The following is a 22,841-nucleotide window of genomic DNA, read 5'->3' as shown; positions in this document are numbered from 1 at the left end:
ATGCATTTATATTTTGGTAATTAATATGTCATTACTCATATTTAATTGAATATGCGATATTAATGCTGTCTTCCCTTACGCGCTCAGTTCTTCAGTCAATCACGCACTATCACGCCCATCGCAAAATAGCCCTCACTGGCATCGACAGATGAGCTAAGAGCACCACGGCAGCACCGCGACAGAGTAGGGATTGGTACTACCTACATGAAAGTGCCATGCATTTTAATATGCCGTGTGTCTGGTGCATCTATGAATACTTTTATTACTCCCACCCTTTTTCTTGTCAATGTAAACCCAATGGACGTGCTCGAATTTGTGGCTGGAGCTAACTAACTTAGCATGAAAAACAATCAAGTGTAGCCTGCCAGAAGTCCTGAAATAGCCAGCAACCTTGGCTCTTCCATTTTTTGCTTTCCTTCTTTCCCTCTTAGTGAAATACATAAGGCGTTGTTTCAAGAGCTAAACAAGGCGAAAGGCAGTAAGAACAGGGGGTAAGGGCCCGGAATACCACAGATCTCGTCGCCGGCTTCCGGGGATTCGGGACGGCATCAGGCAACTGCAGACGTCGCTCTTTAGGAAGGGCGAGCATCAACATTGTGGAATAATCTGGATAGCCACGGCTAAAGTAAACTTGGGGAAATGTCTAGGAAAGTCCAAAGAAGCGAAGTATGTGCTGACTGCAGTGCGCCAGGTAAGATAACATTGAAATATTGAATAAGGGCGTTCTTGGAAGAACTGGTCCCAAATAAGCGACAAGGAGGTGGATAAGGAGGCCTGTATCCGCCGCAACAATTGTGGATCAACCTTACAGGAAAATGGCGTAAAGCCATAGCCGACACGTTTTCAAAAGGAGTTATTTCTTTTTTAAATACCTTGTACATGACCAGTGGTTTTGTATAATGGTATGTTTGCAAGCCAAATGTCTGAGTGGAGAGCCATTTCGCTTATGTTTACATGTCACTAGACTATCAGTAAGATTTATCGTATACCTGCCCAACAGCGAATGTATTGCTAGCTTTGTAGTTCGCTCATTTGTCAATAACATTAACGTTGTATGTTGGTTGTGAAGGATCATAAACTAGTAAGTAGTTTGTTGCAGTCATTGAAGCTTTGTGAATTCAACCAGACAACATCTGCATTTATCCGGTTCGGCCAACAGTTTTGTTTTCTTGGGAGAGTGGAAATCAGCAAGCTAGCTAACACTGGCTAGCTAACGTTAACCCAAATTTACGAACAAGAATGACGTTAACGTTACTCCCCTGGTAGCTGGTGAGCTGTAGTTCGCTAAATGATACCGGCTAGCATGGTCTGAAATGGGTGCACTTACATGTTAAGCTACCTTGCCTTCTAGCTGTCTTATATGCATTATCAAAAGTGCACTTTAAACGCCTTCAAACGCAAAACTTAGCCATCATAGTTAGCTAGGCAGCCAACTCATTAACTTCCAGTGTTAGCATAGCTACCTATTGAAGGTAAAACGTATATTAATAACGTGTGCTGTTTGCTTTGAAAGACATTTTAATGAGTCAATGCATTATGGTTATATTTTCTTATTTTTTTTACGAGGACAAGAGTAGTGACGTTTAGCTAACCGCAGCATGATGGTTAGTTAGCTCTCTAGCTGCCTAACGTTTACTTACCTCCTAGCTGCCTTAGTAACATTATTTTCCAAACGAGCAATGTTTACTTGCTGACTTGAACCAATTGGTTTCTGTCGCTGTTAGATAGAAAGCAGTTTTAGACAGCATTGAGGTCTGACATACCATAGGCAATGTAAAAGGAGTTTTAAGTATCTTTACCAGTGTTGGTCAGTTTGGCACCTTTTACGCAACAATTTATCTTGAGAAGGGGTTCACCTCTGTTGCTGGTAAAGGAAAAGTAAAGATACCAGTGACTGGCATACTACAAGTAGGCCTAGTTACCTGTCAGAATGTGCCTTGGTTACTAAGTCGGCTTGGTAATATATTCCTCTGAATTTCAAAGCAAAAGCAAAGTTATTGTCACCCAATTGCAAGTGTGTGGTTACACTTCTGTAAAGAAGATTTCAACTGGTTGTAATTTCATGTGTTGATTTATGACCGATGATGCTATGAGCTGACAGAAAACCAGTGTTTTTTCTGCCTGCCATTGTGCTATTCTGGTCATTAATGTAATGTTCAGCACTATTGACTCCAGTGCGTCTAAGTTGGATTAGGATTGTACTGTTTTTCAGTTAACAGCAGACTAATTGGCTTAGGTCATGATTCTGTCTGGGTGTCCTGCCAGTTCATTAGCTTTCCAAATCCCACATCAGAGTCAGACTACTGGGCAGAGCAGATTGATTCACGTTTGACCACCAAGAAGATCTCTCTTCAGCACCACAGTAAAGGTTCTAACCCTGATATTTTGAAAAGCTCAGAAATTGCCCTATGTTATCATTCCAGAGTGTTGATTTATCTCATTGGGTACAAATCCAGTTTTTGTACCTGGACTGCCTTTCATATTATAGATGTGTTTAGATCTCATTACGTCAATGACCAAACAGGATCTCACAACTGCCTCAGACTCGTACTGGAATATTTGCATGGACCCAGTCTTGTTTAGTCGGATCTGCATTGGTGCTCTGGCCCTTTCTGTTTGCCTAGCCTTGGCCTTGTGCATCAGGCCCCATTGGGAGTGAAGATGGGGGTGTGTGGGGGTAGGGGGGTGGCTGTGGGATGGGGTAGTGTGTGTGGGTGGGGGTGCATGGCAGCTGCTCCTCTCTCCCTCACAGCTGCTGCTCTGCCTTCAGGAATGTGTGTGTTGTTTTCCCGGCTCCTCCGTGCTGTCCCCGGCCTTGCTGATTTATGAGCCTCTAATACGGCCTCTGCGGTTACCTGCTCTCTTCAGACACTGTGCAGTCACCTGCATTCTACTGCGGCTACTGCCGCCACCGCTGCTGCTGCTTCCACCCCCCTCAACCTCACCATGCCAATGGCCCTGTGGCTGACTTCATCCCTACCTCTGAATCATGACAGGCAGGCAGTGTCTGCTCTCTCTATGAAGGTCTGCATTTAAAAGCCCAGGTTGGGCTAAAGTATTTGCCTGGGCTGGCATGGACGTTTTTGTGTGCCATGTTTGGGTGGCTGAAAGTAGACAGCCAACCACTCTAGGACTGCCTCTGGTGTTTTGGTTTCTTCTGAGCAGAAACACTGAATGGGGGGGGGGGGGGGGGGGGGGGGCGCGAAGATAAAGGAAAAAGCGATTTTTCCAATTGTGCTCAGACAGGGAGAGTCTAACAGCACCATATGCTGGGAGTCTGTGTGTGTGTGTGTGTGTGTGTGTGTGTGTGTGTGTGTGAGAGCATGCATGCAAAATCCCATTGCGTGCACACAGTAAGTGGAACTAAGAGAGATAGTGGGGGAGTCTGGGTACAGGAGAGAGAAGGAAGAGAAAGAGATCGAGATAGCAAGGAGATCATCCTTCTATGAAGCGTGAATGATGAGAAGCTTTAACTTTTTACTGCAAATTAAAGGGAGAGCATCCACTCCATTCTCCTGTGGTCTCTCTCTCTCTCATACACACACACACACACAAACGCAGTTCCTCTGGGCTAGCAGAGCTCTTCTCTGATCTGCTGGGCACCAGCTTGAGTGCAGCCTAAGTAGCTTTGCTTTTCTGCAAGAGCTGATGTTTTAATCATTGGTGTTCTTTTTGTGTTCCTTTTCCCCCGCAGTGTGATGGCTAGGGCCGTATCTCCCAGCCCACTTTGCTTGAGCTCATCCTCTTTGACGGTATCTATTAGGAATAACATCCTGATAAATGTGGCATGGCCTGGCTGGTTCACAGGGATCTTTTTGTTGAACCTTTCGGGCTGCTTACAGAATGACCTATGAAAATCTGAGGCATCACGTAACTGTCTCCCTTTACCTTCAGATGTGGTGGTGGGGTGGAGTTGGGAGTGGAGGTGGGAGCATCACCCCCTGCCCTGAGCCTAGCTAGTGTGCATGGTGTATGATCCTGGCTGGTTAAATTTAGAAGGAAGCAGGAGGCACCAGGCGCCCTGCAGCGGCGAGACGTCATGGCTATCCGCGGTCATCCCGCTCTCACCTGAGCGTAACCTTCAGCTCCCCTGGGCCCATTCCGCTCCAGCTCTGTCCGCAGCTCTCCCACGGGTCCTCGCGTCCACCCCCTACTGTGGCCACTCGTTGCGACTGCCGTAGTAATGCAGAGTTTAATTTAAATGGAGTCTTTAATAGCTGAGCTTCAGCTAACTGAGCACAGTATGGGGTGGCTCGGCTGTGTGTGGTGCCCCCCGGCTTACTGGCTCTTACTGCTGGAGATGCTCATGGAGTAATAGGGTGGTCTGATTGCATTGGGCTAAACCCTCCATCTGTCCTCTCTGTGTCCGTCTCCGTCTCCGTCTCAGACCCGGGCTGGACCAGCATTAACAGGGGGGTGCTGATCTGCGATGAGTGCTGCTCGGTGCACCGCAGCCTGGGCCGACACATATCCATCGTCAAGCACCTGCGGCACAGTGGCTGGCCCCCTGCGCTGCTGCAGGTATGCAAGCGTATCCTAACACACAGACACGCACAAATATACACATGTTCATAAAACAGGTCCATACATTTATACTATACACAGAGGGAAACATACACATTCTCCATGTTTCTGAGTTGTCACTAGAATACAGTTGAAGGGGGTCATATGATCACATAATCCATTTGTGAAAATTATGCAGTTGCCATATTAGTGAATTTCATCCAGATGTGTGTGTGTGTGTGTGTGTGTGTGTGTGTGTGTGTGTGTGTGTGTGTGTGTTTGTGTTTTAGATGGTGCAGACCCTGGCTAGTAACGGTGCTAACTCCATTTGGGAGCACTCCCTGCTGGACCCCGCACAGGTGCAGAGCGGACGCAGGAAACCCAACCCACAAGACAAAGTCCAGTGAGTCCCTTTCACACCGCCCTCCCTCACCTAGATCCACCTCACACAAACACGCACACAAGCCAGGTTCAATTTATGGGGAGTTAAGCCCAAGAAATACGAGCGGAGTGTTGTGAGCCAGCATTGATCTGTTGGGAGGTTCACAGCATGTATTTTATTAAATGGACAGCACGTGTTGGGCTGTAATTGAGTTGAATCCATCATTGAGATGGAACACTAATTGCTTATCCACACAGGACTGATATGTATAATGCAGGTGTACAGAAATGGTGGTGAGAAATGTACTCATTCCTGACACTAGGCATGTGCTTGTTGTTTTGTCATCCTCATACCCTGTCTTTTCCTGCACAATTAATTTCTTTATTGACATAAAACGACTGTGGTCATTTGCTGACTATTCCAGTAGTTAATAAAGACATACATAAAGTATGCCTTAAATGAGGTCAACATTCAGATGTCTAAGAATGTGTCGAACTCTCTTCCTCTTTCCAGTCCCACAAAGTCAGAGTTCATTCGCGCCAAGTACCAGATGCTGGCATTTGTCCATAAGCTGCCGTGTCGTGACGATGACGGAGTCACCACCAAGGACCTGAGCAAGGTGAGCTGAGCTGAGGTGGAGAGCACAGAGGGACACGGTCAGGGGCGCTGCTCAGACACACGCTCACTCCAAGTCTGTTCTTTCTCTGGGCTCTTCTCTTCCCTCTGTTTTCGTCATGCTTCCGGCCGATCTCTTTCAGGCTTGTCTTCCTGTCTCTCCATCCTTGTTTCTTCCAAATGTTTCTCTTTTCTTTCCCCTTCTGTCTGTTGTTGTTCCGTCTTTTTCAAGTTCATCTTTCTTGCTCTGTCCCCATCTTTCTCTGACTCCTTTTTTTCTACTCCTTTCTTTCTGTCCTTCACTCTCTCTCTCTCTCTCTCTCCCCCTCTCTCTCTCCCCCCTCTCTTCCCCCCTCTCTCCCACCCCCCCTCTCCCCCTCTCTCTCTCTCCCCCTCTCTCCCCCCCTCTCTCCCTCTCTCTGTTGATGAGCTGACTCCCACTGAGCTCTTTAACAGGGCGTCCGCTGCAGGAGGCTCTTTAATGACGGCGTGTCCATGAATAATGTGCTTGCCCCCCACGCTATTGAGTAGCCTATAATGAGAGCATTCACCCGACATAGCTCTTTTTCCTCTCCTCCTCTTCTTCCTTTCTCTCTCTCTCTCTCTCTCTCCCCCTCTCCATCTTTCCTTCCCTCCTTCAGCAACTGCACTCCAGCGTGAGGACGGGCAGCCTGGAGACGTGTCTACGGCTGCTGTCTCTCGGGGCGCAGGCCAACTTCTTCCACCCGGTGAGACGTCTGACCTTCGGCCTCTCGTTGACCTTTACTCTGGCCCCGTTAATCACCGCCCGCTGGGGCTGGCGTGGTGGGCGGCCCAGCTGTAAACAGATCTGGCCTATTAATGCTCACCTCCAATGCCTTTCATATACGTTAGCCCACTACTGTTTCAGTCGCCAAGCTGCTAGTATGGGTGGTCTGTGTTAGCGTTGAGTGTGCTATACACACCATACACATACTGTATATGTACATATCACATAGATGATTGACGCATATCACATAGATGATTGACACATATCACATAGATGATTGACGCATATCACATAGATGATTGACACATATTACATAGATGATTGATGTTTGACGCATATCACATAGATGATTGATGCATATCACATATATGATTGACGCATATCACATATATGATTGACGCATATCACATCGATGATTGACGCATATCACATCGATGATTGACGCATATCACATCGATGATTGAGGCATACACAGTGCTGTCTATCCCATCTTACCTCCTCCACCTGTCCGTCTCCATCTCTGTCTGTGCAGGAGAAGGGCACCACCCCCCTGCACGTCGCTGCCAAGGCAGGGCAGGTGTTGCAGGCGGAGCTGCTGGTGGTGTACGGAGCAGACCCTGGAGCCCCAGACATCAACGGTCGCACGCCTATAGACTACGCCAGGTGCAGCACGCTACCGCCGACACCCTTCCATCGGCGCTTTCTGTCTGTTGATGGATGTAGTTATGGCCCTAGTTTATGTCAAGATAGGGCTGAGATGCTCACACAATTAGATAATAGATGTTTGGGTTCAAATTTGGTTTAAAGTAAGCAATGTGTAACAACATGCACTTATATACATTGTATTACTACATTTATAGTTACGGTATTTAGCAGACGCTTTTGTCCAACGCGACTTACAAAACATTAAAGTTAAATGATCAATTCATAATAATAAGAATAATGAGAACAATACAAAAATGTATTATATTTATAAAGTATGCCTCGACAAAAATGAACTAACTAGACAGACGATGTTTAAATGAACCAAGGCTGTCATTGGAACAGACTGCACTAGGTAGGTCATTCCACCACGAGGTCCCATGAACGGAAAGAGTCTTGCCTGCAATCTCTCGCTGCTGAGAGAAGGCAAAGACAACGCTCATCAGAGGCCTGAAATGATGGAGAGGGGGAATTAAACATTAATGAGTCATATATATTTTGTACTCTTGGGAGTTACGGCGTATTTCTGATGACTTACTAAGTACCTTGTTATGAGGTGGTCTACCGTAGAGTGGGATCGAAACTCGACGGAAAAGTTTGCCTGATCTCCCTGCTGAGTGTTGTGTGTCATGCCCACTGCAGGCAGGCGGGTCAGGTGGAGCTGGCCGAGCGGCTGGTGGAGTGTCAGTACGAGCTCACCGACAGACTGGCCTTCTACCTGTGTGGCCGGCGCCCAGGTGAGCACCGCACCGCACCGCACCGCACCGCACCACACTGCACCCCTCCCTAGAGGCTAAGGCCTGAGCTGAAGATCGTGTGCCTCATCACCATTAGTGATGCAAGACCTGACCGCATATTTAAGGCATTCTTTCATCCCATTTGCAGTGAAACACTCATGTTGTGTTAACCGGGAGTCCTATTTGCGTGTGTGTGTGCGTGTGCGTGTGCGTGTGCGTGTGTGTGTGTGTGTGTGTGTGCGGAGGCTGGCGTGCATGTTGTATGTTAGGAGTGCATGTCTTCTAAGTTTAGCTGTGGCCTCATTAAACTTTCATGGCCCCCTCAAAACGCAACCCCAGATGGCTCAGCCTCATCAGCCGTGGAGATGCTCACAGAGAACATATTTAAGTTAACAATCACACACACATGCACCTACACACACACACACACACACACACACACACACACACGTGAGTCACACAGAGTTTTTGTGTCTTCTGTTCATCCTGCAGATCACAAGAACGGGCATTACATCATCCCACAGATGGCTGACAGGTATGGAGTGTGTGTTTGTGTGTTTGTGTGTTTTGGGGGATAAATGTTTACCACAGGCCCTTGTTGCATTACTGCTCTAAATGACTTTGTTGACACTGACTACATCGTCACAACGAACTGTAATTTTCAAAGTGGGTGGTGGGGTGTTTTGTTGCAATGTAGCATCTTGGCCAGCAGGTTGCGCTGTGTCTTAATTGTGTTGGTAGTGGATGTGTGAGCAGGGCTAGTGTCCAGGCTCAATCATGCAGGTCATACTTAATGCATACCTGCCTGTCCTTCTGGGAATCAGTACAGTACCAGTGCAGATCATTATTGTTGATGTGGGGATCTGAACTTCTTTCTTTCAGTCTCTTTCTGCCTCACTCTCATTTTCTCTCTCTCTCTCTCTTTCTCTCTGTGACCTTCTTCTGCTCTCTCTCTTCCTCACTCTCTTCTTCTTTTCTTGTTCTTTCTCTTGCACTCTTGCTGTCTGTCTGTCTCCCTGTGTGGATATCTCTCTTGCTGTCTTTCTCTCCGGCTCACACGTTTTCTGTTCTCTCCATCTCGCTGCGCTTGTGGAGGCAGAGCTCGCCCTAAGTGCCCGACGCAGAGGTATCTCTCTTTTCTTCTCATCCACCTGTCTCCCTTCATCACCCCCCCCCCCCCCCCACCTTGCTTCCTCCTCATCCACCCCTCCCTCCTCCTCCCTCCCTCCCTCCAGTGATAGGTGTGTCAGTCAGAATGAGTGGGTGTGAGAGTGATTGAGTAGTCCCCAGTCATCTGGCGTGTGGACTTGACTGAGCCCCACCCAGCTGATCTGTCCTGATACACCCGGCATGGGGTATTAATCACGCCCGTTGTAAAGATACTCAGCTGAAATCAGTGTGTGTGTGTGTGTGTGTGTGTGTGTGTGTGTGTGTGTTTCAAGTGTTCCAGAGTCTGTCAGGTGACATGTCATCATTATAAACTACTGGACTGATTAACGATTATTGCTACTGGGTTGAAGAATTTGATGTGGCAGGGTGTAGGAAATCACCACACAGATTGACTTCACACACACACACACACACATCTTACCTACCTATACCTCTACCCCTTGCCCCTCTAACACCTCCCAGCCCCCCCCCTTACAGTACATGTTCACCCACTAGATGAAGATCTCTGTGCTAATACCTCACCTTGGCTTTTGACCTCTTCTCCCCTCCGCATCTCTGTCCATCTGCGCGTCATGTTCCTGTCGCTTTATTGTTGTCGTCTTTCTGTTTTGTGTGATTTATTTGTTGTTCACTGGTCCCTCTCTGTTCCCTCCCTGTGTGTTCTCAATGTAGCTTGGATCTCTCTGAGCTGGCCAAGGCTGCCAAGAAGAAGCTGCAAGCGGTGAGTGTCTGTGTGTCTGTGTGTGTGTGTGTGTGTGTGTGTGTGTGTGTGTGTCTGTTTGATCACATCCATACATATATCATGGGGATCAGTGAATATCCAAACTGTATTCTTAAATCCAGCACTGATCCAAACTGGATTCTTAAATCCAGTCTAGGTTTGAAAAAGGCTTGTTCACGGGCAGGTTCACCCAAGTTCAGAATGACTGTGTGTGTTTGTATGTGTGTGCTTGTCGTGGTCTTGCCCCGTCTTGCCCCGTGTGCTCTCCTCTGTTCCCCTCTATTCTTTGGTGTTGACTTTGGTTATTGGCGAGAGTCTGTTTTGCACACTGTTAGATTTCCCACTTGTTGCTCTTTTGAATGCGTCCTTCTCATTGGGAGTGTGCCTATGTAATCTGCTGCAACTGTGCTGTGTGTGTGTGTGTGTGTGTGTGTGTGTGTGTGTGTGTGGCAGCTGAGTAACCGGCTGTTTGAGGAGCTGGCCATGGATGTGTACGATGAAGTGGACCGACGAGAGAATGACGCTGGTAAGCCTCTCATCCTCTTCCCCCTCTCAGACAATTACAGTGCATGTCTCTCTCTCTCTCTCTCTCTCTCTCTCTCTCTCTCTCTCCGCTCTCCCTTCCTCCTCCTCCCTCCTCCGAAACCAATCTTTTCCTTTTTCAGTTATGGAATCTGTGAGTAGGGTATCTGTGGGAGGTGGTGGGGGGAGGTGGGCAGACATATAAACACTCTGTGGATGGAGCAGTAGCCATGGAGGGCCAAAAACCTGGAGCAGCAGAGAGGAAAACCGTCTCGTAGGAAAGGAGGAGAACGAGAGAAAGCAGGGCGAACAAAGTTCCTGAAGGGAGTGCCGTAGGAAATGTGTGAGTCGCTCTCCCTCCCTCCCTCCTTTTCTCTCTCTTTCTTTCTCCTTCCCTCTTTCTTTCTCCTTCCCTCTCTCTTTCTCCTCTGAGTAGCGGGAGCGGTAGCAGGCAGGAGAGGCTGGAGGCTGCAGGTAAGCAGGGTGGAGGCAGCAGTGGGGGTGGGGGTGGGGGGCAGAGTGGAGGCAGCAGTGGGGGTGGGGGGTGGGAGCAGGGCTGAGGCTCAGGGAAAGGTCAGGCGCACGAGGGGACGCCAGCTCAGCTCAGGGCACAGCAGCTTCACACTCTCAGCCGGAAGAACCCGCCTGTCAAACCAGCCCCAGTGAAGACTGCGTTTAGGATGTGTGTACATGGAGCGCTGTGTGTCTGTGTTTGCGTGTGTGTGTGTGTGTGTGTGTGTGTGTGTGTGTGTGTGTGTGTGTGTGTGTGTGTGTGTGTGTGTGTGTGTGTGTGTGTGTGCGCGCGCGCGCTTAAATGGCCTTGAGTTTGTTCCTTATGAGCATTAAATGCAATATTTCTCCTCTCCTCTCTCTCTCTCTCTCTCTCTCTCTCTCTCTCTCTCTCTCTCTGTTGTGTTAGTGTGGCTCACGACCCAGAACCACAGCACCCTGGTGACGGAGCGTAGCGCCGTCCCCTTCCTGCCAGTCAACCCAGAGTACTCCGCCACACGCAACCAGGTAAACACAAACACACAAACACACACGTGCAAACCCTCCACCGGCTTCTCAATGTCTCTCATCGTCTCGCTCGCTTTCTCTCTGACATACTCGCACATCCATCCATTACACACACACAGACATCCTAAGTTGAAATAAATCCCTGTGCATACGCACAGGCACTGTTTCACACTCACTCTCTGTATTTCACGCATACACGCGCTCACTCTCTTTGTCTCACACACACACACACACACACACACACACACATATATATAGTCATGTGTGTTTGCCCAGAGGGTGTGAGGCTGGCCAGTCTGCTGCCTGGCTGTGTCTGCTGCTACTTCTGGTCTGACTGCTGAGGAGAAAGCAGCAGATGTGATGCACTGTGACACGGGCGGCGGGGTGGGAGCGAGCGAGCGAGCGCTCTCCAAAGAATGAGTGAGAGAGCCAGCGAGAGACAGAGAGGGGATTTGAACAAGAACAGAAGGGCAAACGGGAACGCTGAAGTCTGGGGTGAAACATGGAGAGAGTGGATGAGGCTCATGTCTATAAATAGAGTGTGTGTGTGTGTGTGTGTGTGTGTGGGGCTGGATGATGTCTGCAGCCCACTGCTGGCCAACAGGGAGACAGAGCGACTGAGAGTCAAAGAGAGAGAGCGAGAGAGAGGGGAAGGAAAAAGGCAAGATGTTTTCCAGCTGTTGTAAAGCTGGAGCCCTGTGGTAAAGCTCCTACACCACTCCCTCCCTCTCCCTCTCTCTCTTACTCTCTCTCCCTCTTTCTCTCCGTCTCTCTCCCTCTCTCTCTTTCTCTCTCTTTCTCTCTCCCTTATTCTCTCTGTTTTTTTTTGTGGCTTGTTCCTAGCGGGCACATTTTCTGCAGTGTGATTGGCCAGGCTGGGAATGACTGGTCACTTTGTTTATGCGTGTGTGTGTGTGTGTGTGTGTGTGTGTGTGTATGCGTGTGTGTGTGTGTGTGTAAGGAGAATGGCTTCTGTTGGGAGGGAGGGGAGGTTCAGGGCATCGGCCCAGCTGACACGTCCACACATCTGTAGCCTCTCTTGGACACTAGGACATCAGCCCGACGGACGGGACCCGACGTGATGGGACTGAATTAAGAGCGTTAGTTAGCAGAAGCAGCTAGCAGACTCAATAAGGGCTCCGCTGCAGCAGGTCTGTTTGTGTTGGTGGAGGGACTCACGCACTCGAGAGGCTGCTGTGTCAACACTGATGGCTCATGTTTATGTCCTCAGCTCTGAGTTGTTTGACGGGGTTCATGGGAGGGAGAAAACCTCGCCAGGACATGAAGATTCACTCATTGCCTGTTGTCTGTCCTCCCCCTCTCTCTCCCTCTCTCTCTCCCTCGCTCTCTGTCTCCGTCTCTACCCCCAGGGCCGTCAGAAGTTGGCGCGCTTCAACGCCCGCGAGTTCGCCACCCTTATCATCGACATCCTGAGCGACGCCAAGAGGCGGCAGCAGGGCAAAGGTCTGAGCAGTCCCACCGGTGAGCAGCCCAGCCGCCCATTACTCCGCCTGAGACTGGGGGGGGGGGGGGGGGTTAGAGTGTGGGCACCCACAGAGGCATAATGTGATTGGAAAGATGAGATTATGGGACCTTTATGGGGCGTTAATGGATGGATGGCTGGCCGCGGGAGGGTGATGGTGGGCTGGGTGGGTGGGGGGTGTTGGCATCAGCTCTCTCTGCAGTCTCCTCCTCTAAATCACCCCCGCCCTCCCCCGTGTCTCTCCCATCACAGAGGCCCTGGAGCTGGGCCAGACGGACGACGACCAGCATGATTACGACAGCGTAGCCTCAGACGAGGACACGGACAGCGAGCTGGCCACGCAGAACAACAGCAACACGCAGCGCAACAACCGTGCCAAGGTGAGGAAGGGCCACATGCTGACACACACACACACACACACATGTCACATCTCATTAGTGTGACACTAGGGGAAGGGCCAATCTGGATGCCAGCTGAGACCTCCCGAGATTAGATCTGCATCTCGCTATTCTATAAAAGGACACGTGTGTGTGTGTGTGTGTGTGTGTGTGTGTGTGTGTGTGTGTGTGTGTGTGTGTGTGTGTGTGTGTGTGTGTGTGTGTGTGTGTGCCGGTATGTGTAATGCACATGTATGTGTAATGCACATGTATGTGTGTGTGTGTGCGTGTTTGCCGGTATGTGTAATGCACATGTGTGTGTGTGTGTGTGTGTGTGTGTGTGTGCGTGCCGGCGGTAAGTGTAATGCATATGTATGTGTGTGTGTGTGTGTGTGTGTTTGCCGGTATGCTAATGCACATGTATGTGTGTGTGTTTGCCGTATGTGTAATGCACATGTGTGTGTTTGCCGGTATGCTAATGCACATGTGTGTGTGTGTGTGTGTGTGTGTGTGAGTTTGCCGGTATGCTAATGCACGTGTGTGTGTGTGTGTGTGTGTGTGTGTGTGTGTGTGTGTGTGTGTGTGTGTGTGTGTGTGTGTGTGTGTGTGTGTGTGTGTGTGTGCGCCGGTATGTGTAATGCACATGTATGGTGCTTGAGGACAGTCCCTCTGTAAAACGCAAACCACCAAAGTGGCTTAAACCGAGCCATAAACTTTTCCAGCCAATCAGCATGTTGCTTCAGGAGCACAGAAGGGGAAAGGGGGTGTAATTGAACAACGACCCCTCCCCAGCACGGAGGACTCTCCTTAAAGGTTCTGTCTCTGCTGAATGAAGCCAACATTAGGACTGAGGGTGCGTTAAACCCCTGAGCCTCACACACAGGAGCAACGGGTGTGTCCTGTTGTAGAGACCATAGCTGAATATAAGACAAGCCTCTGCCACTCCACCGCTGTCCAGAGTTCAAAACCAGCACCACCATCTTGCCGCGGCTTGTCCCAGCATGCTTTGCGAGGTCGGCAGCAGCAGTGCAAGTGCATTTTTCCAGCGTGACATCAGCGCTCCTCCCGCTGCTAATCACTGGAGCATTGTTCAGCTCCTGGAGGGAGGAAGCGGCGTGTGAGCGCACTCACGCTGGCTCAGGAAGTGTCAGGCATACCGCTGCGCAGAGCGCCACTGCACAGCCCCACACACACACACACACACACATTCATGCATACACTCACATATACTTCCATACACTCACATACACACACACATACACTCACATACACACACACATACACATTCATGCATACACTCACATACACACACACACACACACACACACACACAGGCTCAATCTCAAAAAGTGCAGATCCAGCCAAGCACCATCCTCTCTCTGCCTGTAGTGTGGGCGGAGAGGGGAAGGCATTTCTCCTGAACCTCCATGTGTTTCTGAAGGCATTAACTTGTGAGTGGGGAAGAGTGAAGAGGAAGGTGAGACTTAGGTGGTATCTCATGTGTGAGGACTTACCTGGAAGGTGCCGTTCAAGTGTGTTTTTAATGCACATGTTTTACAGTGTTGGTGTACTGAAGCAGATTTGCAGAGAATGGCTTCACAGAATGGGTAAAAACGAACCTTACTTGGTAAACCCCGATGGTAGTAAGCGTGAGCTTTGAAACGAGGCTGGAGTAGGAAAGACATAGCCCTCAGGCTCGTGGTTTAGTGACTGATTCAAATGGCACCATTACATTAGCCAGGTTAAATGGCAGATCAGTCTGCAAGGAGGTCTACATTCATCAAGGTTTGGGTGAACAGCCCGTTCGGAAATGTAAAACAAATAGCCTCCGTGGCATACAGGTCTAGAGTGTTGCCCGTCTACCATCCCAACCGCACTCCTATTAGGGACTAATGCACTGCGCCATGCTAGGATGATCTCACTGGCAATACTGCTCATGCAGGCGCTCAGTCTTACAGGGCTCGTCCATGCTCCACCATTTCTGCTGCAGGAGAAGACATTTATGGGGGAGGCTAAGTGTTGGGCATTTATTGTTTTCCTTTCTTGTGTCTAGATTTTAATTTTTTTTTTCTTTTTCTTTTTGTAAGAGCTGAATGTTTTGAAGACAAGTTTGTTTGCTAGCACACACGTCTCATGGTGTGTGTGTGTGTGTGTGTGTGTGTGTGTGTGTGTGTGTGTGTGTGTGTGTGTGTGTGTATAGAGTATGGACTCCTCAGATCTGTCAGACGGGCCCATCACTCTGCAGGAGTATCTGGAGGTGAAGAAGGCGCTGGCCTCTTCTGAAGCCAAAGTCCAGCAGCTCATGAAGGTCAACAACAACCTGAGCGAAGAGCTGCGCCGACTACAGAAGGAGGTACACATGACATCCCCACACACACACACACACACACACACACACACACACACACACACACACACACACACAAGCTCACCGTGTATCCTACACTCACTCCCCAAAACCCACATACACACGCACACACGCATACACACACGCACACACGCGCGCACACACACACACACACACACAAGCTCACCATATATCCTACACTCACTCCCCAAACCCCCCCCCCACACACACACACACACACACACACACACACACACACACACACACACACACACACACAAGCTCACCATGTATCCTACACTCACTCCCCAAAACCCACATAGACACACACACACACACACACACACACACACACACACACACAAGCTCACCATATATCCTACACTCACTCCCCAAAACCCACATAGACACGCGCACACACACACACACACACACACACACACACACACACACACACTGAGTGACTGTCACATGTGCACAACGCTAGTAAAGACATCCTTTTCACTGTTTGATATGATGCAGGGCAGGCTCAGAGCATCGGTCATTACTCGGTCACTTACTAGACAGAGGGGGCAGATTTCTCATTATTATTTGATGGTGTGTGTTTCTGTTACCCTGTAATATATGTCAAGTCATTTGCAGTCCTCCATGGTCAGTCAGTCCCATTCTAGTGTGTCATGTGTCTTCTGTGCCTCCACTGGCATCTCCTCTCAGTCTGGGCGTCTCCACCACCACCACCACCAGTCTGTTTATGAAGCCTCCATTATTCACACACTCAATGCCCTCAGTGAGGAGGGACCCGGGGGCACATTCTGAACCTAATGAACAGGATGGAACACTGGCCACGTGCACCTCAGTGCCCCTGAGGAGAGGAGAGGAGAGGAGAGGAGAGGAGAGGAGAGGGGAGAGAAAAAGACTCCAGAGTCCCAGACCCCCCCCCCCCCTTTACAGCATGCCATCAGCAGCACCCACCCCCCCCCCCCCCACCGCCCCCGCCCCTGAATGCAGCCACCCTTGAGTGCACATCTATTACCCCCTCTCATATGTCCATTGTTCCAGCCCTGTGTTCCCCTGTCGCTCTGAGGCCTCGCCCCATTGTAACAGACAGCATGTAGGACTGTTGATCCTCTTCCTGGTGTTTTGTCTGACTGATGTGTGACCTAAGGTGACCTCCCCCCCCCCCCTTCCGTTCCCTTCCTTGCCCCAACCCCCATCCCGCCCCTCTCCTGTAGATCACGCGGATGCAGACGGAGAACAGCGCGATGCGGGGGGGTCCGGCCGGTGGGACGGCCATGTCGGGAGCAGGGAGCGGCAGCGCGGGGCTCTGGTCAGGGGGGATGATGAGGACAGGCGGTGGGGGTGGAGGGGGAGGGGGGATGGGTACAGCGGGCGGGGGGCGAGCAGGGGGCATGGGGTTGAGCGGGGAGGTTGGCCCCACGGCACCCACCACCACTGCCGGGCCCCTCCGAAGGGACCGGCAGGCCTTCTCCATGTACGAGCCCGGCGCCGCCGCTCCCAAGTCCCACACCACCGGGCTGGACTCCCTGTCCGGCCGCCTGCAGCCCCTCAACCCCTCCAGCGTAAGTGTGACCTCGTAACCGGCCTGGGAATGACCACAGCACACTCACAGGCCTTCCTCTCTCTCCCTCTCTCACTGTCCTCCTCTCTCACTGTCCTCCCCCTCCCTCTCTCACTGTCCTCCCCCTCCCTCTCTCACTGTCCTCCTCTCTCTTCCAGCTCTCTCTCTCACTGTCCTCCCCCTCTCTTTCTCACTGTCCTCCCCCTCTCACTGTCCTCTCTCTCTCACTGTCCTCTCTCTCTCTCTCTCTCTCTCCCTCTCTCACTGTCCTCCCTCTCTCACTGTCCTCCCTCTCTCTCTCTCTCTCTCTCACTGTCCTCTCTCTCTCTGTCCTCTCTCTCTCAATGTCCTCCCTCTCTCACTGTCCTCCCTCTCTCACTGTCCTTCCTCTCTCTTCTTTCTCTCTCTCTCTGTCTCTCTCTGTCTCTATCTCTCTATCCTCTCTCTGTCTCCTCTCTCTCTCTCTCTCTCTGTCTCTGTCTCCTTCTCTCTATCCTCTCTCTCTCTCTGTCTCTCTCTGTCTCTATCTCTCTATCCTCTCTCTCTCTCTGTCTCTCTCTGTCTCTATCTCTCTATCCTCTCTCTCTCACTCTCTCTGTCTCTATCTCTCTCTCTCTCTCTCTCTATCTCTCTATCCTCTCTGTCTCTATCTCTCTATCCTCTCTCTCTCACTCTCACTCTCTCTGTCTCTATCTCTCTATCCTCTCTCTCACTCTCACTCTCTCTGTCTCTATCTCTCTATCCTCTCTCACTCTCACTCTCTCTGTCTCTATCTCTCTATCCTCTCTCTCACTCTCACTCTCTCTGTCTCTATCTCTCTATCCTCTCTCTCTCACTCTCTCTGTCTCTATCCCTCTATCCTGTCTCTGTCTCTATCTCTCTATCCTCTCTGTCTCTATCTCTCTATCCTCTCACTCTCACTCTCTCTGTCTCTATCTCTCCACCGGTCCCTCAGTCTCTATCTCTCTATCCTCTCTCTCTCTCTCTCTCTGTCTCTATCTCTCTATCCTCTCTCTCTCACTCTCTCTCTCTCTGTCTCTATCTCTCTATCCTCTCTCTCTCACTCTCACTCTCTCTGTCTCTATCCCTCTGTCCTGTCTCTGTCTCTATCCCTCTATCCTGTCTCTGTCTCTATCTCTCCACCGGTCCCTCAGTAGGTCTTTCATGTCCCTGTCTTGTGTGTCTGGTTCTGCCCCTCCCTGCACTCCCCCTGGGCCCCTACTCCAGTGCTGCTGCTGCTGCTGCTGCTCCTGCTGCCTGGCTTACCTATGTGGACACCCTTCACACACACACACACACACCCACACACACACACACACACACACGTGTGGTTGTCTCAGCTAACTCACTACCCCTCACTATCTCTATCTCTGCACTGCCTGCGATGATCTCCAAAACTGTCTCTACAGTTTCACAGGATGTGCACTAGACAGGAGAAGGTGTCCTGGATGATTGGTCTTGGATGATGATGATATGTGGATGGTATATATTAACTGGCCAAGAGGAGACCACACTCTTGAGCAGCTCTATGCACTTAGGTTCCCCTGGTGGTCCCCGCATGTCCAGGGGGTAGATGGAAACGATTGGTGACTTCCCTGACACCTCCCTACCCATCTGCAGCTGTGCTCTGGTTAACTGACACCACAAAAGGAATGCAGTGCACTGAACCCCACTGAACTGCCCACAGGAGTCATAGTCAAACCTCCATCCTGTTTGCCTCATGCATTTGTCTCGTCTACCTGTCTGTCTGTCTGTCAATGTGTTCATTGAAACGATACCCTCACCTTCATTCTCTTCTGCATCCACAAGTATATACAGTATGTATGTGTGTTCTCAGACGTTATTCTTGGGTTAGCCTCTACCTGAGAATGTGTCCCAAAGTCTCCATGTGTATTCCCATGTACAGTGTTTTTGAGTACATGACATGCATGGGGACCTTGACAATTATGTGTGAAGTTGTCACTTGCCAGTGATGTCTTAAGCACTCAGCGGTGGAGCTGATAATGTGAATGTGTGATTTACTAGTGTGACCCGATGCAAACAATACCCAGTGTGGGACGAGCAGTACGTTTGTGTGGCACGATATCTTACCAAACGCTGAGAGCTAACCTAAAGCTTTGATATTAGGTCCATCTGACTGAATAAGAAACATTTGTATTCTGCATTTTGGCTCGTAAACCCCCTATACTCATCCCTCTAGTCAATTCCACAGCACACCTGTTAGGCCATAAAACATACAGGCTACAACTTTTGGTACATGGAGGATGTGATGAGCTGTTTGATATCTCCAAGACACTAACTTGCACCAATTAATTGATAGACATCCAATATGCATTGGGCATTACAGGCCCTTCAAAGGCAACTGTCCTTAAAGGTTCAGGATGTAGGATTTTGGGTGATCCATTAGCAGAAATGGAATATAGTATTCATGATTATGTTTTCAATAGTGTATAATCACCTATAACTATGAATCATTTTGTTTCCGTTAGCTTAGAATTCACTCTTTCGTATCTACATAGGGAGAGAGTCATCGTCCATGGAGTCCGCCATGTTGTAGCCCAAAACAGACAAACCAAAACACTGGCACTAGAATGCTGTTCACGATTTTATGGCACCTGCTGGCCACCGTAGCTTCTCCTACACACTTGGAAAGGGAGAGGTATTGAGTCGGTTGCAATCGGCAGCCTCATGGCTAGATGCCACTACATCCAAATACTGCACCTTTAGGTAAAGCAGCCGGCATCATGCAGCTTTAGTCTTGACTCCTGACTAAATCCAAGTACAACATAAATAATTGCGAGCAATGCAAGTCTTTATATCAAACCAAAATCTCCATTGGATGAAATCCAGGCTTTTAGGAGCCAGGGTGCTGCTTTTCAAATGGTGTAGAAACTATGCCTCAATGGAGTAGAACCTATGCCTCAATGGCATAAGAAGCTCATGTACTGGCCGGGTAAATACGCTTCTAAAAAAATAAATAAATAAATAATTCTGACAATTAAAAGACCACTGGAAATGCAGGACATTGTCTCAGTGTGCTGGATGCTGGACAAAGGGTCAAAATGCTGTACTATATAATGCAAAGCAAAAAACAACTACAGGGGAGTGTGCATGTTCAGTGTAATATCTAACCACAAGGTGGCGTAAGATGCAGTCGAGTGAATCACAAGTATATTACATAAATCCTACAGTGATCTACCAGGTGCCCCTCTTTCTGTGTGTGTGTGTGTGTGTGTGTGTGTGTGTGTGTGTGTGTGTGTGTGTGTGTGTGTGTGTGTGTGTGTGTGTGTGTGTGTGTGTGTGTGTGTGTGTGTGTGTGTGTGCTTCTCTTTTCTCTGGTAGTGATCTAGAGGCTTACTCACAGGGTTTAACAAGGGGGGTGAAAACGCCTGACTGCTGGAAACCAGTCAAACACTGAGCCTCACGAGACCAAGTCCTCTTGCACTGTCTATAAGATTGACAAGTAGCAAGCGCTGGAAGGTTATGTGTCAACTCTGGTCTATGATGACTCCATAAACCCTTTAAAATCTTAGAGTCCTTTATCTTGACCATGAGACTGCAGAGCTTGGCTGGCATCACCAGACTGGGGTTTGACTTGTGTTTCTGTGCCTAAGCACATGACTGAAGATGCACATGACTGAAGCATCTCTTTCTCTCTATCTCTATCATTCTCTCGCGCTGCTAGTAGCATGTACCTCACTGACTTGTGGTTGTTCCCCTCCCCGTCCCCTCAGGGCCGAAAGGGTGGCCCAGCCGGCCCCGGTCCCTACGGAGGCCAGCACCTCTCTGCCTCCACGGAGATGGGCAGGTATATGGTGAGTGTCTGCTTCGTCCCCAGCGTCTGGCTCAGTACACACAGACCCACGTCCTTCAGGCACGTAGCTCATTGTGCTTGTCTTCCACCAGGTCCCCAGATCAGAGAAGCATGGTAGCGGCACGGACAGCGACTATGACAACACCCAGACATACGACGTCTCATTGGGGTTTGTTGGGGACCGTCTCTCTTTGGTTGCTGTCAGATTTGATGGTGTTTTCGTGGCCGCAGTCAGTGTATTTGGAATGGGATGTGGGATGTGTTTTGAACGTGGGTGTTTGTTTGCAGGGCGGGCCGCAGTAGTGAAGAAGAGGGCCGCACCGACGTGGATGAGGGGGAGGGGGGCGAGCCTGACCCTACGCTGCCCTGCACGGAGGACGTCATCATGAAGACGGAGCAGGTGACCAAGAACATCCAGGAGCTGCTGCGAGCCGCCCAGGAGTTCAAACATGACAGGTACCACCACAGAAATAGCAACCGCTAAACCCAGAGGGGGACCGGCCCATTGATGTAGTGGTCAAATCTCAGGTTTCATTGTTATTTTGCTTTGTTTGAATGCCCTTTGATGAAACAATAGGCCAATTAAGAACACTATTACTAGGAGTTTTATCTCACCATTAAGTTCAGTGTGTTTCTGCTTTCAGAGTTTGAGTTCATGAGAGTGTTTGGTATAATGTTGTGTCTGTGTTTCTGTGTGTGTGTGTGTTTGTCCAGTTTCGTCCCTTGTTCTGAGAAGATACACACAGCGGTCACAGAAATGGCCTATCTTTTCCCTAAGGTAGGGATCAGCCTCATTTAGACCTCTCATACACTCCTGCTGTGTCATTGTCAGTAGTACTACCGACACTTCCTGTCTGAATCCTGCCTTTTCTGCTTCTCATCACCCTTGCTTCCCTCTATGTCCATCTCTGCATCTTCCAAATCTGTCTTCAAATCATGTTCTTTCCTACAACCTCACTCTTGTTTCTCTTTTTTTCTTTCTTTTTGTCTGCTGCCTGTCTTTCCCTCCCTACTTCATCTCTGATCCTCTCGTTCTCTCGTTCTCTCTCTCACTCCCCGTCTCCTTAGCGACCTGCTCTGGATGCGGTTCGCGGCTCCCTACGCCTCCTGCTGGCCAGTGCGTCGCGGCTGCAGGTAGAGTGCCGCAAGGCCGCGCCCTCGGACCCCTCCACCGTCACCGTGGACTACCAGCTCCTTACGCAGCAAGTCATCCAGTGTGCCTACGACATCGCTAAGGCCGCCAAACAGCTGGTCACCATCACCACCCGAGAGAAGAAGCAGTAGTGGGGGGGGACGGGGGAGGGAGGGGTGACCAGAAGGAGAGGTGGAGAGGAGAGGAGACTGACAGAGAGAGGACTGCTGGAAGAGAGGAAATAGAGATGGATGAAGGAAGGCACTATGGGAGGAGAAAAGGACTGGGAATGGTAGAGGGAGAGATGAAATAGCATCCTGAATGGGAGAGAGAGAGAAGAGGGATGCACAGTGTGGGAAAAAAAGGAAAAACCTAATCATGACGCTAAATGCAGCTATCACTACGGATCATGGGGTGGGGGTGCGGGTGGGAGAGGCAGCAGACCGCCGGTGGAGGCACACAAGAGGCAGGAACCCCCAACGGGTCGGCTCTTAATCATCTCACTTAATCTCACAGGACCACTCTGTCCTGATCCCCCCCCCCCCCCCCTTACACTTACACTTACAAGACTCTCTTTCCAACACACACACACCACACACACATACACACACACATACACATACACACACATACACACACACACACACACACACACACGTACACGAGCACGCTCGCTCGCAGCCTGACTCTGGGGGCCAGGGCACAGAGACTGCATCTCTTTGGGGCCACAGACAGACAAGCACTCCCAGTCACACTAAAGAGAAGCGCAGTTACGGGCCCCCACTGGGGCGGAGTGTGTACATCTGTGTGTGTGTTTCCTGGCATTGTTGAGAGTGGGAGGATTGTCACCATTTTATTGTGTCTATTTGTTTTGTTGTTTTTCTTAATTATGCCGTTTTGTTGGCCTGGACCTCTTGGGACAAAATGTACTGACTTTTTTTTTAAGAAAAAAGCAGACACTTACACTGGAATTGTTATTGTATTATTGTTAT

At 49.8% G+C, this 22,841-nt stretch overlaps 1 protein-coding gene across 3 annotated transcripts; it reads left to right on the top strand.

The window, feature by feature from the left end:
* Positions 1-157: 157 nt before the first annotated feature.
* On the top strand, positions 158-22,314 carry git1 (G protein-coupled receptor kinase interacting ArfGAP 1). Of its 3 annotated transcripts, XM_031573226.1 has the most exons (21): positions 158-691; positions 4,388-4,521; positions 4,794-4,906; positions 5,399-5,504; positions 6,142-6,228; positions 6,781-6,911; positions 7,593-7,687; positions 8,180-8,222; positions 8,787-8,813; positions 9,530-9,578; positions 10,032-10,104; positions 11,020-11,117; positions 12,488-12,599; positions 12,853-12,980; positions 15,178-15,330; positions 16,557-16,904; positions 20,638-20,718; positions 20,810-20,886; positions 21,006-21,173; positions 21,432-21,495; positions 21,786-22,314. In XM_031573226.1, exons 1-21 carry the CDS (start codon positions 640-642, stop codon positions 21,999-22,001), a joined length of 2,355 nt encoding a protein of 784 aa, XP_031429086.1. In that variant the 5' UTR covers positions 158-639; the 3' UTR covers positions 22,002-22,314. The 3 variants fall into 3 exon arrangements, with proteins under 3 accessions (XP_031429086.1, XP_031429087.1, XP_031429088.1); XM_031573227.1 differs by lacking the exon at positions 8,787-8,813 and having other exon boundaries at positions 159-691; XM_031573228.1 differs by lacking the exon at positions 16,557-16,904 and having other exon boundaries at positions 160-691.
* Positions 22,315-22,841: the final 527 nt, after the last annotated feature.

Source organism: Clupea harengus, chromosome 9 (genome assembly GCF_900700415.2).
Source record: "Clupea harengus chromosome 9, Ch_v2.0.2, whole genome shotgun sequence".
In the NCBI taxonomy this organism is placed as follows: Eukaryota; Metazoa; Chordata; class Actinopteri; order Clupeiformes; family Clupeidae; genus Clupea; species Clupea harengus.
Note: the sequence above shows the minus strand (reverse complement) of the source record. Positions and strands in the feature narration are given on the sequence as shown.

What these genes read in the sequence shown, in the direction of transcription:
- git1 (XM_031573226.1), top strand. Translation starts at nt 640, where the DNA reads ATGTCTAGGAAAGTCCAAAGAAGCGAAGTATGTGCTGACTGCAGTGCG. An exon ending in AGCGCAACAACCGTGCCAAG is followed by an intron (nt 12,981 to 15,177) that starts GTGAGGAAGGGC and finishes GTGTGTGTATAG; the next exon opens with AGTATGGACTCCTCAGATCT. An exon ending in TGGCCTATCTTTTCCCTAAG is followed by an intron (nt 21,496 to 21,785) that starts GTAGGGATCAGC and finishes CCGTCTCCTTAG; the next exon opens with CGACCTGCTCTGGATGCGGT.